This window comes from Lagenorhynchus albirostris, chromosome 1, assembly GCF_949774975.1.
Source record: "Lagenorhynchus albirostris chromosome 1, mLagAlb1.1, whole genome shotgun sequence".
NCBI classification, from domain to species: Eukaryota; Metazoa; Chordata; class Mammalia; order Artiodactyla; family Delphinidae; genus Lagenorhynchus; species Lagenorhynchus albirostris.
Genome location: NC_083095.1, coordinates 129,488,114 through 129,506,777, shown reverse-complemented (window position 1 = coordinate 129,506,777; position 18,664 = coordinate 129,488,114). Strand labels below are relative to the sequence as shown.

General features: G+C 48.0%; 2 protein-coding genes across 2 annotated transcripts in view; one reads left to right on the top strand and one right to left on the bottom strand.

Moving 5' to 3' along the window:
• Positions 1-5,240, top strand: part of MYO9A (myosin IXA) — a 266,091-nt gene extending 260,851 nt beyond the window's left edge. The window contains exons 42-43 of the mRNA XM_060153325.1: positions 1,633-1,775; positions 2,454-5,240. Coding sequence (XP_060009308.1) covers positions 1,633-1,775; positions 2,454-2,917 — 607 coding nt within the window. The 3' untranslated portion in view covers positions 2,918-5,240. The remainder of the gene's footprint in view (positions 1-1,632; positions 1,776-2,453) is intronic.
• Positions 5,241-11,555: 6,315 nt separating this feature from the next.
• Positions 11,556-18,358, bottom strand: NR2E3 (nuclear receptor subfamily 2 group E member 3). The gene is made up of 8 exons (XM_060169867.1): positions 18,231-18,358; positions 17,555-17,681; positions 17,288-17,391; positions 16,951-17,199; positions 16,657-16,832; positions 15,542-15,788; positions 15,185-15,290; positions 11,556-12,159 (listed from the first exon to the last, which is right to left on the bottom strand). The coding sequence occupies exons 1-8, from the start codon at positions 18,322-18,324 to the stop codon at positions 12,027-12,029; spliced, it is 1,236 nt and encodes a 411-aa protein (XP_060025850.1). The 5' UTR covers positions 18,325-18,358; the 3' UTR covers positions 11,556-12,026.
• Between the last annotated feature and the right edge of the window lie 306 nt (positions 18,359-18,664).

Genomic DNA, 18,664 nt, shown 5'->3' with positions numbered 1-18,664 from the left:
CACCTGGCTGGTCAGGGTAAGGCAGCAACTCTAGTGGGTGCTGGGATACTAGGTAGGTAAATTGGTTGCAATTTAGGCGACACATAAGCCGCTCTGTGACCTCTACCATCACTGGAGCAGGAGTGGGTATCCCTACATCTTGGGGATAATGTGAACATCCCATGGTTCTCCCTGAAGGTACTGTGTAGTGGTTTTGGTTGACAATGATGACTCTTATGTTTTAAGGGGATTTTTGTTCCTGATTTCCCAGGATCCCAGAATCCTAGGTCTGAGAGCTTGATTCATGAGAGGTTATGAGTCTGTTAAAGTACTTTTTTGCCTGTCAGGATTGAATCTAGAATTTGGGCAAGCTAAAAAAGGCAGCTAGGGCTCAGGTGTGCTGAACATGGTGAGGCAAAAGTGGTCTACTTTGACCAGGGGCTAGCTATTTGATATAAAAATGATCTGAAAAGAGGACCTAATTCAGCTTTGATGAAAATGGTATTGGAAGTATTGAAGGGTGAATAGGAATTTTCTAGGAAGGTGAAAAGTCTTTCCAGAGAAAGGAAAACGTATGAGCCTCGTCTTAGAGGTATGAATGCACACTGCTTATGACAGTTGTAAATGCAGTAATGAGTTGCTGGTGAGACTGTCCTTGAAAAGATTGTCCATGAATCTCAAGCTAGATGTTGGAGATATTAAAGGATGAATAATTTAAAGCTAGGTAGAGTGGAAGAGAAGCTACAAGGGCTCTGAAAGGGAGGAGACTCGATGAAAAACAGAGTTACAGTTGGAAGGATAAGGAGATTGTGGACAGAGTGGAGGATTGGATCGACAAACTCTAGGATCTGCCCATTGGAGAAAATTGCCTATATAAAGTGGAGGAGAGGTTGTTAGGAGTTGCAGACGTAAAGGAACTTTGGTTTTAGAGTATTAATGTGAGCTTTCACAAAGATGTGGATTGAAATAGATCAGGGTGGTGTCAGGCAGTAGTGAGAAAGCGAGATTAGGAGCCAAGTACCAAAGACGTCAGGGAATGAGGGGGCATGACTGAGAGGTAGGTGGGTGACTGATGAGGAGGAGTAGAGAATACTCTTACGTGGAGATGGCAAAGGCTTCAAAGGACAGAAAAGGTCAATCAGTGTTTTACTTCATCTAGGAGACCTAGAGGTCTCTCCTTGGTCAAGGTAGAGGATATAGTCTGTAACCAGCGAATAAAATTTTGTAGAAAATAGTTTAAGTGCTGGAAGGAATCCTAGAGACTATCTAGTTTAATCTCTTTGTTTTGTGTATGAGAAAGTTGAGGTCCAGAGAGAGGAAAAGTACTTTCCTGATATATTATGAATGAGTTTAGAGTGAGTTTAGAATCATCTCCTGATTACCAGCCCAGAGTTCATTTTACCAGAAGGTCTCGTAGCTTCAGCATCTTTCTCTACCTCATGCTTAGCCCTGTTATAGGTCCCAGCCTTTGCTGTCTTTAGCCTTCACTGTGACTGTGCTTTCAGGTCCTTATCACCACCCTGGAAAGGAACAGTAAGAAATGTGACTATTTTTGCTACCTCAATTCCTGATTTTCACGGAAGGTCTTTTTTCCTGTTGTCTTCCTTCCGTTTCTTATCAAATGATAATGCGTTTCTTGATTGTATCTTACAGGGAAGAGCTAACTTTTGAGATGCTTGTACTGGAACCCCGTGCCTCTGATGATGAAACCCTTGAGTCTGAGGCCTCCATAGGGACTGCTGATAGCTCTGAAAATTTGAATATCGAGTCTGAAGGTGCCATCGCTGAGAAATCAGGTAAATGAACATGTTAGACCAAAGACTCCAGATTTGTTTTGCAAAGAAGGAATAAGGATTCCCAAGTGAAGACAAAGTCCCTTTCAAGAAGGCCTTGAGTTTACATGAAAAAGTGACAAAGTCCTAAAGAGTTGAAATATACCGATTTTGTGAAGCTTCTATACAAATTGTTCATCAGACCAAGCCTTCAATGTAAGGTGTTACTTTTGCAGTTTGATGTTTTCTCTATATTTACCACAGAGAAAAGGCAACAGTCACAGTTTCTGTGTCTTACTGACCCACGATCCATTTTCTAAGGGTGAGTAGCAGGAGCTGAGCCCTGCTGTGAGATAGGACTGTACCAAACAAGGTCTTTAACTGCCTAGCATGTTTCAGCGACATGTGGAATTGACTACATATCCTGGCAGTTTTCTAAATGATAGGGATGGTTGTAGGCCTCTTCTGATGCCATAGTCCAACTCCAGACTTCCTTGGGGTTGATTCTGAAACGATATGGGTGGTGTAGAAATGGGTGGTGAGCTCTTCTCGAGTCGTGTCTGTGCACAAAGTAGGTCGACCTGGACCCTCCAGATCTTAGCCCACCCACTTTCACATGTGGACAGTGACACCTCTTCATCACACGACGATTTGTTTCAGAGGGAACTGCCATTTACAGCTTCGGTCTCTTTCTTACATTAGAGAGAAGCTTAGCCCTTATCTCCCTGAAGGCAGCTGGCAAGTCTGAACCTTCAGGCAAGTTGCGGAAGCAGCTAAAAAAGCAGCAAGACTCACTGGATTCAGTGGACTCTTCAGTCTCTTCTTTATGTTCGTCTAGCACTGCATCTTCTCATGGGACCAGAAGACGATTTCAAATTTATTCCAAATCTCCATTCTACCGAGCTTCCTCAGCTGGCGAGGCCCTGGGAGTGGAAGGGCCATTGGGCCAGACCAAGTCCCTAGAAGACAAGCCTCAGTTCATCAGCAGAGGAACCTTCAACCCTGAAAAGGGCAAACAAAAATTAAAGAATGTGAAAAACTCACCTCAGAAAACCAAAGAGACCCCAGAGGGGACAGTTGTGTCTGGCCGCAGGAAAACTGTGGACCCAGACTGCAGCTCTACCCAACAGCTAGCTCTCTTTGGAAATAATGAGTTTATGGTCTGAACTGGCAGATGTGTTGTCCCTTCATGGCTACATCTCATCTTTGGGGCCTCATCACCTGGTCCACAATATTCATCCTAATTGTGGTCCTGCCTCTCGCCCAAGCATACAACCAAGACCTTGTGTGCTGAATTCCTGGTCCTCCTGCCAAAGCGGAAAGGCCTCTTTGAAGCCTGCTAGGGATGGTGCCAGTTGTGCCTTGGCTGCTGTATTTGACTAGAGATTTGACTAAACAAAGCAACCAGGGCCTGGGGATTTGGGTCAGTTGTGGAGGTCTTTGTAGTTGCCTCTCCTCCCTCCTCTTTTCCCTTCCCAGAGGTGAGTGTGGAACTGGGGGGACATTGTGGGCTGGAGGGACCCACTGATTTCTGACATTTGAAGAAAACATATAAATCTTTCTTAACCATGAAAGTGAAATCCTTTGGGTTTATTTTGGGATAGTTAGGAGCTGGGGTAGAATATAATTTTTTTCCAAGGATTTATAAACAAAAAGCCTAAGCCCTCTATTTTAAGATTTTTGAAAAACACTCCATGTTATATTCTGGGGAAAGTGAAAAAGCAGTTGTCTCCATTAAGCCATCAGAGCATGTCTCAGACATCTGTGGTTACACAGTGAAGAGGAGAATACATGTTTTGCTTTTGGTGATGTTTGATGTCATAATAATCAATGCTGGTTTAACTCCTGGTTAGTTCCTGCCAAATATATTGCATGGCCCGAAATTTCAGTAGCTATACTGTTCTTATAGCCCCTGATTCTAGGATCAGGTTCCTCTAATATTTTTTAAATGTCCCAGAGACCTGGTGAACCCTAAACGTGAGGGTTTCATGCTAATCCATCCAGGCTTTTCTCTTTGTGTAGATTAAACTGAAGATGGTTTATGAATCTATTTATCTGCTGGTGGATTTCCACCACGAGCTCAGACAAATAATGTGACCATTTAATCACTTCTCCCCAAACATTCACACACAGCACTGCATGAATAAGTGTTACAGAAAGCTGCCAAACAAAAAAGAGAAAAGTTTTTAATATGACCCATCTAACTTTTATCTTCTTTTCCTCAGACCATCAGTATTAAATAGAAGAAAAAAAAAATCAAGGACTACTTGAAGCTATTTTTGTTAATATTCTGGTTACTGAAGTTTACTGTAAATATATATATGTATAGTATGCATATTTCTTTTTAACCTTATGCTACCTTGCTCCCCATGGAATTTCTTCCCACAGATTAGGGGCCATTGGACGTGATGGTGAGAGCCACTCATCCCTGGGTTGAGGGAAAAGTCAGACCATTTTTCTCACCACTGGGTGTCTCCATATACCTGAGTTATGAAAGCATTTTAAGCTTCTTAGCATTTGTGGGATTAGAAATCTGTTTTTGCCTATTTATAATATATGGAAAATGAAACATGATACCCTTTCTTGAGATAAGTATGTGAAAATGTTTTTTTAAAGTTACTAAATGCATCTTGTCTAACTACCACATGCACTGTTCTAAAAAAGAGCCTTTACCATCTGTAACCTGAATTTTGGTTATTCTTCCTTTTCATACTTATTTGATGTGAAGTTATAGAAATATTAAGACTTTTGTCAAGGCAGAGTCTCTCCTGTTACACAACACTGAACCTCATGCCACTGCCTCCTTGGTTATCGTTGAGCCCCAGAGGCCAGACATGGAACATCATTCTGAGTGGCAGCTACAGGTAGCAGGAGGCTTACCTCTCTCTGGTTTGGGTTCAGAAATGACCTCGGGAAAGGAATCTTTAAATCTCCAGAATGGTGATGGTTAGTAAGTAAATGTTAGATTTTATATCCTGCAAACATCTGCCACCTTGTTCATGCTGTCCTGAGGAGTAACAAAGGTAAAGCCTTTAAAAATCTGAACTTGAGAGTCTCCTAGAGTAAAACCCAACCCCTCAGCATGGGGTGTCAGCGTGGGTGCCCCAGTCCCCGTGCCCGGCGCAGTCTGTCCCATTATTCTTGGGAGGGTGGTTTTCAGCTGGCGCTAACTACTACTCTCCACTTGCTCCAGAACATTGTTTAAATACCATACCAAAAAAAAGAGATTAGCCCTGTTGAATAGTTTTCTTTGGCCCACGGAAATGGCCTGGGAAACACATCTTGGCACGTGGCCTCCCCTCTGAATCTTTGTGGAGTTTTTGTTTTGTTGCTGTTGTTTTGCAAAGTAAGTTTTTGGCAGTTAAAAAACTACTCATGTAGGTCACTTTATAGGAACCAGGCGATGGATGTTAAGAGACTTTATAATTTTTCTCAGGGACCTAAAACCTGAAATTGGATAAAATTAAATAAATATTTGTTTTTCAGTTGCTAGATTTGTGGATTTCTAGTCATTTAACAAGCTGCCAGAATGGAGGGTGGGGGTAGGGAGATCCATGCAATTATAAGAATGGAGAGCAAATGTGGGACCCTCCCTTTGAAGGAAAGCAAGCCGTTGTTCTCATAACATAACAGGCATTGTTGGCCTGGGAAAGAGATGAAGCCATAACTCTAAAATACTGTCAGAACCAAGTGCTGTATCTCCTTCCCTTTGATTTAACTGGTCCTCCCCATGGTTAAAGTTATGTTACCACAAGGCGATGCTGTATTACCAGGGGTCCCCAATCCCTGGGCTGCAGACCGGTACCGGTCTCGGGGCCTGTTAGGAACTGGGCTGCACAGCAGGAGGTGAGTGGCAGGTGAGCGAACGAAGCTTCATCTGTATTTACAGCCGCTCCCCATCGCTCGCATCATCGCCTGAACCATCTCCCCTCCCCCCCCACCCCCCGCCCCCTGTCTGTGGAAAAGTTGTCTCCCATAAAACCAGTCCCTGGTGCCAAAAAGGGTGGGGACCGCTGCTGCATTACAATCACTTATGATTGAGATATTTAACCTTAGTATGTGTCAAATTTGTGTTTACTATTGCTTCTCTGCTCATTTTCTTTGATCTCAAATGCCTCAAAGGAAATCCCTGCATAGCAGCAGTGGGGCAACCCCTCATTTGAAGCCCATACTCTAATATGCAGAGCATTCTCTTCTTATCACACGTTCCCAGCCCCAAACACAGCCTGGATTTTTAATTCTCCCAATTAAAGCCAACGTATCCCTTATCATGGAAAATGTAATGGAAGCAGAGAAGTGTGCATTGTGTATCACAAAGTGAAGCAAATACAGGAAGGATTTAGGAAGGTGACATGCTGAGTTTGTAATGCGCTTTATACTTCCTGCCATTTTAATTATTTTGCCACTCTTGGCTTCTGAAAGACAAAGGAGATACAGCTCAGTATGAGCCTTGTAGAGGCAGAGGGACCTGGGGTTAGAGGGTGGGATACAAGAGCCCCACCTTCTCATGCTTTGGAAACCAGCTACAGCTCTTACCTTGCTGGGGGGTTAGTGGAGATTTCTGTCTTCCATCACAACAATAGGATTGTTTTCACTGTCAAAGACAGGGTTCCAGAAGCATGCTGAAGAGAGGAGGTCCAGCAAGGTTCTGCAGGCCCACTTTAGTGCCTGTGGGCCATGGTTTTTTAACTATAATGAATGTGTACCTTTCACAAGCACTTTGGTGAACCAGAGAGAAGAAAGTATTCTCAGGATGTGTTTAAAGCTAAGAGAGTTTTAAGAAGAAACAAAGTCCAGACGGCTTTGCTCATCCTTCTCTCTCCCTATTTTCTCCCCCTTGGTGGGGAGCTGGACAACATCATTCTGTGTTGACAGATGTGTTTGTCTGCCCATAATTTTGTGACAGTTGGCACTGTCCCCCAAAACCACGCTAGCCTTGTAGTAAAATTCCTTGGTATTTGTGGGAGTCCTCTGTCTGTGCCCCTAAAATACTATTAACCACTTTTCTCTGGAACCACTCCCACATTTGATTTGGTGGTAAAGGGCAAAACAGTGATTGTGGAGGTGGGTCTTTTAGGTCTTGTTGGTCTCTTGGTTGAAACTGTTTTCAAAAGCCCCACCAAGGGGTCTATTACCTTGCTCTCCATCCATACTTAATGCCTATTTATCAGCCCTGTTAGGTCATATAAAAGTTGCACCTTTTGAGCAAGTAATTGTGTTTACTAAGGGAAAGGTGTGCACTACAGATTAGTATTATATTATTTTAATGGATTGAAAGTAATTTATAAGTATGCTGAGTGTAAATTTATAAAAGACTATGTATTGTAAAAGGACATATCCTGTGAAATATAATATCATTTTACTGTTTAACAGAATAATTCTATACGAAGAATGATTTGTCTCACCCACAGAACTGATTACATTCCTGATGCAATCAACACGCACTTTGTGATTTCCTTTTTTTCTTTTTCATCTTTTTTTGGCGGGAGGGAGGGGGACATCATTTGTATAAAGTAGAGTTTGTGTCACTCAAAATATGCACTGTATGGCTACACAAGAGCAGCTTGATGAACAGATCACTCCATGGCTCATTAAAGAACAAAGCTTCCAGAAGCAGCAATACGTGTGGTTTGTTTTCTGACCATCCTGGCTCCCACCCCAACTCACTCCAACCTGAACCCAAGGAAGAGCAATGATTTTTGTTAAAGTGATGTTTTTTTTAAGGAAAGGGCTGAGCCCCCAAATTTTCAAAGTACAGAGGTGGTAATTATTGGAACTCAGTAGAGTTCAAGTGAAGGTGATATTCAAGCTGTGAGTTTTCTGTAATGGATGCTAAGTTGTCAAGACTTCATTTAATCGATTTAGAGGTAGGCGGGCAGGGAAGGCAATAAATCTACATTGAGGATCCTCACCAAAAAGGCCATGAAGAAGTAGCAATAGCTGCTAATAGAGGGCCCTAGTGTATCCTTTTTGTTCTGCCCTGCACTGCATGACTTTGGGAAAGTCATTTGCCCTCTGTCTGGAATGGGGTCTCTCCCCCTGGTTTACTTCTCCGGATAACTCTTACTGACTCTCAGGTCTCAGTGTAAAACGCAGTTCTACTTGGAAATGTCCTCTTCCTCCTTGAACTGGCTTAGATGTCTTGTGTTCTCAACAGCTCCCAGTATTTGTGGCATCAAAAAACTTTGATGTTAGCTTCCCAAGGCAAGAAAAGAGCCTATCTTGCTGACTCTTAGATCCTCAGCACCTAACAAAAGGTGCCCACACTTAACATTTTGGATGAGAGGGCCGAATGAGATCAGGGGTTCTCAAATGCCAAACCAAGTCTAAGGTGGAATTGAAAAAAAATTAATTGTGATCAATTTTCCCCTAATGTCAAATTTATTCAATTTTTAAAATTCTGAGATCATCCTTCACATTTCTTTTTACATCAAGTTTACATTTACATTTTGCATTAAATTCACATTACAACAAAATAGTGGACTAAGATTTCCTTAATTGGCTAAATAAAACCTAGTAATGCCATTTTTAAAAGTTGCCCCTGTGATTGCTGGATCCACAACAAACCTTTCTGATCATAAAGATAAGAGCAGAAAGCTGTAAGGAGATGCAGACTAGAGCTTTGCTTTTTAAAAACTTGTTCTGTCTCCTAGATTGGATAGCAGTACAGCATCTTAGAGCCAGGGACATAACCATGAATATGGATAAGACACATGTAACGTCTGTTGAATCTTGTGAGGCATCTCGGACTCCGAGGAGTATGTCACTTCTCAGTTCTGTGTGGCCATTCATTCAACAAGTATTGACTGAGCACCCACACCCACGGGCACTGTCCTAGGTGGCGGAGGTACGTTGGTGATCAAAGCTCCCACCCCCATGGAGCTTGCATCCTAGTGGGGAAAACCAGCGGTGTCCACCAGATGCAGACTAGTCATCTGCAATATCTGGCTTCCCCTATCAGATTATACTTATGAATTTGAATGGGTGCTCCTTGGCATCTTTGAGCCTTTCTCTGTCCTTCCTACCTTTAAATACTCCCTTAAGGGCGGAGGAGGATAAGTGTCTCACAAGTCTGAAAACTGCAGTTGAGAAGAAAGGCCCAGATAGTACCACAGGGTCTTCCTCTATGTGTTTCATAGCCAGAGAGATTTCTGGCGTTGAGGGCTGAAAGGAGTTTCCGTAGTATCCCCTCCCCTAGCAAGAGCCCTAAGTGCAGTGAAACAGAGCTGTAACCCATTTGAGTTTCATGGGGCCAATTTAGAGCAAAAGGTTGAATAAATCTTGGGATCAACTGAGAGCTGTATTAGGAGGAAAACAGAGGCCACTTAGTATATTTCAGGTGTGAAGGACTTAATATAGGTATTAGGGGCTTAACATAAACTTTGGAAGAACTGGGGAAACAGATGAGAGAAAGCTCCCACAGATGGTCCAGAAAGCCAGCAGATCTGAACCAAAAGTTCTGAAGTTCTCTAGAGCTTGCCTGGAAGCTCCTCCAAATCTAAAGACGGCTGCTGTGAAATCTCCGTGTTCCCACACACACGGCTACAACTGCCTCCAGAGAATAATGGCTCCTCATTTACTTCACAAATCTCACGTGAGTGCCTCCCTTCCATTAGCAAACCATAGGGGAAGGGGATCCTGGGAAATGTACCTCCTGGCATCTCTGCAATGAAGACAAGACCTTAAGAGGGGCGGGGCGGGGTGCGGGGGGACTGTGGATGCCAGGTTGGCAGCAGATAATTCAGCTTATGTGCCTCCTCTAATTCTCCAGGACTTCTTCCTGAAGATCCCAATCTCTTTCTCAATGTAGAATTGCTGTGCTCACACCTCCTAGAGATTAGCCTGTGAACTTCAGCAGGCTGCCTTTGCAGCCTTACGTTCCCCAAAGCAAGACTGCAGGATAATGTTCAGGGCCTATTTGGTCAAATTTCAACCATGTTTCTTGCTAGCATGCCTTTGCTCAGGCTTTCTATACGTTTAAAGACTTCAGGCCTTTAAACCTTACAGATAAAACTTTGGATAGGAAATTGGAGAGTATAATGGCATTATAGACATTCAATGACCCAAATAACTGAGGCAAGTCTGATGCTTTTAGAAGATCAAGGGTCTTTAGTTTGAGTGCTTAGGTGGGAAGGGCTTAAGCTGGGCAGTATTTGCCATATTCTTTCTTCTCTGGGCACCAGTCTAGCTATTGTCATTTCCAGAGCAGAGTGTTCTGAACCATCCTTCCTCCATCACGGCCAGACATCTCTGGATAACTAGGAGAATTCATATACAGGCCAAAGGGCAGGGAACCCCCAGGATTTCACAGATTTCTCACATGACCTTTTTCTTCTTGGCTTTAAGCATTTCTTCTTTGAAGGCAGAAAATGCAACGGAATTGTTCTGCTGATTGCAGGGGCGGAGGGACAAAGTGGGGAGACAGTGCCGGAGTTAAACGGAGTCATACCAAGGTTTGTGTCCTCTCTGAGCCTCAGCTTTTTTCAACTATAAATGGGATGACTGGTCCCCCTGTCAGATTAATCTGATGGTTAAATAACAATACACATTCAGTGCTCAGTTCACTGCCTGGTGTATCAAGTGCCTGAGATATGTTAATATTTTTTAAATTATTATTTTCTAGGTCTTCTGGATCTGTCTTTGAAAAGGAAGAGATTTGTCTGAACTTCATCTTTCCATAAGGAATTAAGAAGTCATGCGGGGCGGGGAGGGGGGGAGCTTCCCTGGTGGTGCAGTGGTTAAGGATCCGCCTGCCAATGCAGGGGACACGGGTTCAAGCCCTGGTTCGGGAAGATCCCACATGCTGCGGAGCAACTAAGGCCGTGTGCCACAACTGCTGAGCCTGCACGCTAGAGCCCGCGAGCCACAACTACGGGGCCTGCGTGCCAGCGCGCCTAGAGCCCGTGCTCTGCAACAAGAGAAGCCACCGCAATGAGAAGCCCACACTCGTCGCACCTAGAGAAAGCCCGAGCGCAGCAGTGAAGACCCAACACAGCCAAAAATAAAATAAATGAGATAAATTTATTTTTAAAAAAAGTGATGGAGGGTCTTCCCTGGTGGCACAGTGGTTAAGGATCCGCCTGCCAATGCAGGGGATAGGGGTTCGATCCTTGGTTCAGGAAGATCCCACATGCTGTGGAGCAACTAAGCCCTTGTGCCACAACTACTGAGCCTGCGTGCCACAACTACTGAAGCTGAAGCCCGCACACCTACAGCCCCTGCTCCATAACCAGAGAAGCCGCCACGATGAGATGCCCGCGCACCGCAATGAATAGTAGCCCCCGCTCGCCACAACTAGAGAAAGCCTTCGCGCAGCAATGAAGACCCAACACAGCCAAAATTAAATAAATAAATTTATTTAAAAAAAAAAAAAGAAGTGATGGAGATTCCCCTTCACAAAAAGTGCCTGTGGCTGCCTTGAGTCGAGTTGCATGGAGCTCACCTTTGTTTACGGAGAGGTGAGGAAGGATGAGGAAGAGAAAGATGGGGAGAAGCCATGGGGTGGTGGGATGCCATCTAGAGTGAAGCTGGGTTGTTGAATCCTCTGGGAGATTTTTCACTGGGCTTGGCTTCGTGGCACCTGGACTACGACTCGGAGTGGCAAAACCAGATGGAATTCGAGACCCTGTACTCACTCTTTCAGCATCTTCAAAGGGAGAACCTTGGCCACATTGTCTTCCTGTTTTTGTTTTTTCACTTTTTTTTTTGTTTTGAGGTCTAACAATACAGTAAATTGCACAAATCTTAAGTGCATGGCTCAGTTAATTTTTATGAATGGATAAATTTACGAAACCACCACCCGGATCAAAATAAAGAACATTTGTAGCACATCAGAAAGCTCCCTCAGGCCCCTTTCCAATCAACCCCAACCCCTGCCGCGGAGGTAACCACTATTCCAACTTCTACCACCATTGGTTAGTCTTGCCTGTTCTTGAACTTTGTATAAGCAGAACTGGTGCCTGGATGCTTTTGTTCAACGTTTACATCTGTGAAATTTATCCATGTTGCCACATAATATTGATGGTTCATTCCTTTTTATTGCTGTTTTCCATTTTATGAATGTACCACAATTTATTAATCCATCCTATTGTCATTGTACAGTTTGGAGCTATTATGAAAAAAGCTGCTATGAACATTCTTGTCCTATCTTTTGGTGAACATTTCTGCTAGGTACACATACCTACGGGTACAGTTGCTGAATCAAAGGGCAGGCAGATGTTTAGCTTCAGTAGATTGTTTTCCAAAGTGGTTGCACCCATTTTATTTCCACCTCCACTAGTTTTTGAACATATCACAAAGGAGCTTCTCCATTGGAGTATTCCCTATGGTCTTGCGGAAAAAGAGGAGCTCAACACGTTCAGAAGTAATAAACCTCAAAGCCGGTAGGAGCAGGAGCAGTTTCCCGAACCTGAACAGGATAGAGGACGCCATCAGTTTGGTTATCAGCTTCTGAGCCCGAGTCCTAGGGATAGTGCCATCCCAGGAGAGGCAGAAGGGGAAGGAGAGGGGAGATGACTGGCGCCCAGGGCGAGTAAGGAGGAGCTTAGAGGAAAGGCCCCATTCACCTACCCCTGACCCACTGTGGCCCTCCTCCAATCTTTAGTTGAGGAGTGTGATGAAAATAGTGAATAAATATCGTTTATTATGTGTAAAGATTATAAAGTGAGAAGTTTTATATATATATATATATATATATATATTTTTTTTTTTTTTTTTTTTTTTTTTTTTTGCCCGTTGCAGAGCACAGGCTCCGGACACACAGGCTCAGCGGCCATGGTTCACGGGCCCAGCCGTTCCACGGCATGTGGGATCTTCCCAGACCGGGACACGAACCCGTGTCCCCTGCATCGGCAGGCAGACTCTCAACCACTGCGCCACCAGGGAAGCCCGAGAAGTTATTTATATTAATAGTACATGTGAATATATTATTAACTGAATATAATGATTATAATTACATGATGATTAATACCATATATATTTGAATAAGAATATAAATTCCTGGGAATTTCCTGGGGGTCAAGTGGTTAGGACTTGGCGCTTTCACTCATGCGGCCTGGGTTCAATCTCTGGTTGGGGAACTAAGATCCCACAAGCCGCGTGGCACGGCCAAAACATATATATACATATACATATACATACATATACATACATATATATATATATATATATATATATATATATATATATATATAAATTCCCCTCTGTAAGCCACCTAGGATGATAGAGTAGCTAGCCATTAGTGAAAATGTTCTGCAATCGAAACTTAATTTTTGTGGCTGAGATACTCATCCAGAAAAGGAGTAATTGTAGTTTTAAATAAGAAGCATTTGCCAAGGCAGGGGTCCCCAGTGCTGAGAACGTGGATGGTGAAGCCCCAAGAGACGGGGAGGGGCATTAGACCCTCCTTGGGTGGGAGGACTGACAGCTGGGGTCAGTGCCCAGTGTCAAGGAGGCCACATCAAATTGGGGCAGCTCCACACTCAGCTTCTACCACGGAGGTCTACAGGAAGTCTTTCCACCTCCCAATGACCTACTGAACCTGTTTTTCCAAACCAAGGGCTTTCTTTCTCTTGTAAGAGCCAAGCTGGTGGCACTGAGCAGTCGGGCAACCCTCCCTTCTGCTTTTCTGATCTAATCAGTGTCAGGAAGGAGTAACTATAAAGCCAAGTAGAGAAATTGTTTTTCAAACTGCCGGAAGTGGGTCACAACCAGCCTTTTTAAACAATACACAATTTAAATAATTTAAACAGAAATATCAGAGTAAATCATTCAAAGTGAGGGCAGGTATTATTGGGGGGAACTTTGTTTCAGGGTTTGTGTGTTATTGGGTTATGATGGAAATTGCATTTCTTCCTGAGTGTTGCAGTTTTTAAAAACTGAAATACGCTGGCTTAGAGAACCCCAAATCACTTGCTCAGCACTCAGTTTCTGCCTGTAGTTGATACTGAACCAACTCCAGTAGGAGTGGCAAAGGAAGTGTTAATCAGAATTTTGAAATTTGACACAAAACCAATATGCCCAGACGTCTCTGGGAGCTGAGCCCAACAGAAACCGGGTGAAGGAGGGCCGCTGGTGCCTGAATGTCTGTGATGACTGTTCTTAGGGTGCTGTGTTGAGCCTTAGGGACACGTTCTACCTATGCTCACCAACAACAGAAATCTTTCTGTGTGATGGGTTTAGTCCTTATACTTTTGACTCTTTCTAAAAGAAAATTACCTCTTCTTTAGATGATTTCTCAGATTACAGGGGATTCGAGGGTGCCCGTGTTAGCTTACTTCTTCAGAGAGAACTGCTGGGGGCCCAAGAGAATGCAGAAAATACGGTCTAAAATAGCCAATAGGTGCCTGGAGTCCAAGTGGTCCAATCTTGCTGAGGCTCCGTTGGATCTGCTGGTGCCGGGGCGAGCCGGGCAGTCCCAGAGCACTGGCTCCTGCCCCACTATCGCTACAGCCACAGTCTCAGCTGGCAGCCACTGTCCTCCGAACCCAGCCAGGGCAGGGCTATTGTCCATGCACACGGCTTGTGCAAATGCATCCCTGTCAGATGTCCCGCTGCACCTCCAACAGGCCTCATGTTCCCTCAAAACTCTTTTCCGCCTGACTTTCCTTTTTATTTCTTGACTACCTCGTCTCCCAAATAGCTCTTCTTCCCCTCGTTCCTTATATCCACTCAAGTGCCAAGTCTGACCCATCCCATCTCCCAGTGGCTCCCGCATCTGTCATTGCCTTTCCACTCCCAAAGAGCAGAAACTCCACGGCTCCCCTGGATCATGGCAATGTCTGCTTCCCTCCCTGGTTGGATGCTCTGTACTCACTGCCACGCCCCTGCATGAAGCCCAGCTCTGTGTACAACACTCTCCCGCTCAAAAGCCTGCAGTGGCTCCTCTCTGCCTAGCGGATCAGATTTGGCCTTTGGCTGGCCTGCACAGGCTGATGCCAGAGAGCCATTCTGGCTTAGTCTGCCACCTTCTCAGTGGCAGCGATCTCTTATACGTTCCAAACTGGGCTCCTGACCTAAGAACACATGCATATTCGCCTCTCTCTCTCCCCACCTCGGTGAATGATGATTTCTCTCCTCGTAGACCTTATCCTTCCTCCAAGTCCAGCCCTGCCTCCAGCTCTGCTTGGCACCCCATCTCCCAGTGGGTCTCTGTCTCCTGCAGACACATGCAGCCCTCAAGACCAGCCCTCAACTGCAGTGTGGTCACCGTGCTGGGCACCCTAGGAGACAGCAAGTTTGCCTTATGCACATTTTGGTCCCTACTCCCGGGCCTGGTGCTGTGCCTGGCACTCAGTAGGTGTCAGCCACGGGCCGGTTGTACTGAGACCCTTGTGCCATCTAAACAGTGCAGCCCTGAGATGGTGTCAGAGAGGTGGGCAGGGGGATGGCGAGATGAAGGGAGAGATGGGCAGGGAGGCACGTGCGCGGGTCACCTCACAGGCTGGCTGGGGTGGTGGGCCTTGCTGTGCTGGCTCAGCATCACCTGGGACTGGTCCTGCAAGGCCTCCACATGCTCAGGATCCTTCAGGCCCCGCGTTTCTGGAGAGAAGCGGCAGCAGTGAGCTTCTCTCTCAGCCCCTCCTCCCCCGTCACAGTCAGCCAGGACCTCAGGAGGCGTGAGCCCAGCCCTGCAGCCACCCATCCCCTCCTGCCCCCAGGGGAGAAGTCTGCACACATCTGCGTCTATGTGGGGCCATGGAGGGAAAGTGAGAGGCAGAAGGAAGTCACCAGAAGTCCCTTTCTTCACCCCCAACCACTCTCCTCTAAGGCTTGGGCAAAGACTCAGCTACCTGGTTTGAAGAGGACCAGGGCCTTCATGCAGGCGAACTCCGTGGGGTCCACTGCCAGTGCCCGGAACCTTGAAATGGTTTCCTGCAGGATTCGAGTCTCTGCACTGGCCAGTGCCAGCCGGCCCTGAGAGCTGCCACCAGCAGAGGCCTCAGGCGGGGCCAGCAGGGGGCAGCTGTCCAGGGGCAGAGACCACTGGATGGCTCCGAGGAGGAAGAGTTCACTCCATGCCTCTTCCAGCAGGATCACCTGTGCCCAGAGAGAGGGCGAGGGTTATGACTGATACACAGCTCCTCTGGCTCAGCCTGGAACCTCTGCCACCTTCTCGGGTGTCCTAGGAAACGAAGGGCTGGTCCCGGGTGCCCAGAACATTCTGACCTCTGCCTGACATCAACCAGGGCTCCAGAGCTCTGGGACTTGGCACCATCTGGCCCAGATGCCTCAGCTTCAAGATACTCTGTGGGCTCCATCCAAAGCTGCAAGTGGGACACACAGGAAATCCTGGAGCTGTGAGAAGCTGGGCAGCCTCAGGGACTCCCCACCAGCATCCTAAGTTAGGCATCCTCAGCCTGGCTTCTGAGCTGCTTCATCCAAGCCACTGGCTGAGGACTCAGACTCTCAGTGTGCCTCTTTTCCTGGATCTGTCATGACAGGTCCCCTCGCTCATGAGAAGCCCAGAGGGCTGGTCTAGCGGAGAAGAGGCAGGGCTGAAATGCAAGCCCTGAAGTCAGGGGCATTTGTGTTCCAAGGGAGCCCAGGTTTGCCCACTGATGCTGTTGAGGGTGTGCAGACCACCCTGTGACAGACAGAGCATCTGTAGGGCCCGAGGGCTTGTCTAGGAGGAAAGAAGACCCAGAGGGGCACAGACACTGTCTTCAAGTCCCTGGTCCCCGTGTGTCCCTGGCCATCACTTTCCCCTGGGTGATGACCCTGACCATCATTGCTGCCCAGAGAGTCAGATCCCTGAGACTGGTGTCCCTGACCATCACTGACTCTGAGGCATGGGTGTCCCCAGCCGTCACCATCCCCAAGCCACATGCACCGCCAATCATCACCTGCACAAGGAGGTATGTACCCCCAGCCCGGCGGACTCTTGTGAGCCCCCTGACGGGTATACCTGATCCCGGAAGGGCAGGTTGGAGAACACGGGCAGGTTCTTGGCCCACTTGACAGCCATGAAGAGGAGGCGAGCTGACGTCTCATGGATGCTGTCCAGGCCCCAGGGGGAGGAGGAGGAGTATGGGGACGAGGGGAACTCGGGGTCATTGCTGGTGACATCAATATTCTCATCGGCTGTTGGAGGAGGAGGCTGTGCATCAGCCCCTGCTCCGAGGTAGGCGGCAGGGGCTCCTCAGGGGCCCAGGTGTGGGATGAAGGCAGGACCCAGGAGCTCAGCCCTCCTCCCACTTACCATCCTCCGGCTCCAGCTTAGTGCAGGTTTCGGCCGTTATCAGGCTGGCCATGAAGTGGTGGTGGCCTGGAGGTGTGAGGGCCCGGGGCCCCAGGGCTCTGGCTGCAGACACAGGTGTAGGGCCCCGCGGGCTGGGCCCCGCTGGGGTCGGGGGAGCCGCCAGGGGCTCCAGCCAGGGCTCCGTGTCTGACTCCACGCGGTCCATTCGGACCTGGGCGGTGCTTCGTGGCTGGCGCTCATTCTGCACGGCTGGGGAGATAGGGAGGGTCAGGACGCCCCACGGGTCGCACGCCCCCTTCTCTTCCACCACGCCTCTCCGGGTGGTCTCCCGACTCACCGTCCTGGTTCATGCCCGCCTGCAAGCACTTCTTCAGCCGGCAGGCCTGGCACTGGTTGCGGTGGGCCTTGTCCACCGGGCACATCCCTGCCCCCACCTGGCACCTGTGGGCGGAGGGGAACCCCCCCCAGGGAGTCAGGGTCCCGCCCAGGCCCTGGGCCGGGGGTGTCGGACATGTTTGCCACAGCTCCTTCTTCCCTGAATATCCTCCGTCCCTCCCAGGCACCTTCAGGGGCTGGAGGGCGGCGGGGCGCTGCCCTGCCTCACCTGTAGATGAGCCGCCGCCTCACGCTCCTCTTGAAGAAGCCGCTGCAGCCGTTGCAGGCGTAGATGCCGTAGTGCTTCCCGCTGCTGCTGTCCCCACACACGCGGCACTGGAGCGAGGGCCCTGCGCCTGAGGGGCAGCCGGGCTGGGTGGGGGCTGGCCCAGGGCTGGTCACATCCCCCCTCCCACCTCCTCAGGGGCCCCTACGCCCTCCTTGCTTCCTCGTGCTCAGGTTCCTGTCCACCCGCCTTTAGACACGCCTGTGTCTCTCCCATCCGGAAGAGTGTCTCGCGTATCACACCCCCTCAGCCCTCCTCCTCCCCCTTCTCTCTCCATGGCCAGTTCTCAACAAGAGGACACTCTCTGCCCCACCTCCCGTTCCATCTCTCTGCAGGTGGCTTCAGGCTCCTTCATGCAAAAAAGCAATCTTGGCACCACTGCTACGGACCTCTGCTCCCACCCCCTGAGGGCCTTTCTCTCTCCTTTCCTCCCCCATCCGCTCAGCTGTCCTGTCTGATCCCCATGTTTCTAGGATTCTGGGTTTGCCAGCAGGTTCCCTCACACTTGCCCACAGTCCTTGGGGCTCAGTCTGAGTCGCTCCGGCTCCTTTCACGGTCCCTGCAAACCTCTGACCCACACTCCACTCTCCAGACCCTCCTACGTCCAGGAAAGCCATACCTGTCAGCTCCTCCCCCAGGCCCCACCTGCCTGGAGACTCCTTCCTGGAGGCAGGCACAGCTGTTGGCGCCGCCGCAGCCATGTTGGAGCTCATGGCCGCCGTCGGCCTGGTCCTGGCCGGTCCCAGGGCAGCCTCCGCCTTCCTGCCTAAAAGAGGCCTCAGGATCGCTGAGCCGGACCCAGCCTCTGCCTCCCTCTCTGATCCTCTGTCTCTCTGTCGGTGCCCCCGTCTCTGGTCTCTCTCTACTTCTCCCTCTGTCTCTGTCTCCTTGTCTCTCCTCTCTGTGCTGCTGCCTCCTGGCCCCTCTGTGTAAACTCAGGAGCTGCCCCAACTTCCCCTCAGAGCAGCAGCTCTGGCTTGGGGGGATTTCTCCCGGGGCAGCACTGGAGGCAGCTTATGATCCTCTTAATCTTTACTGTCTCCACAGGGGATC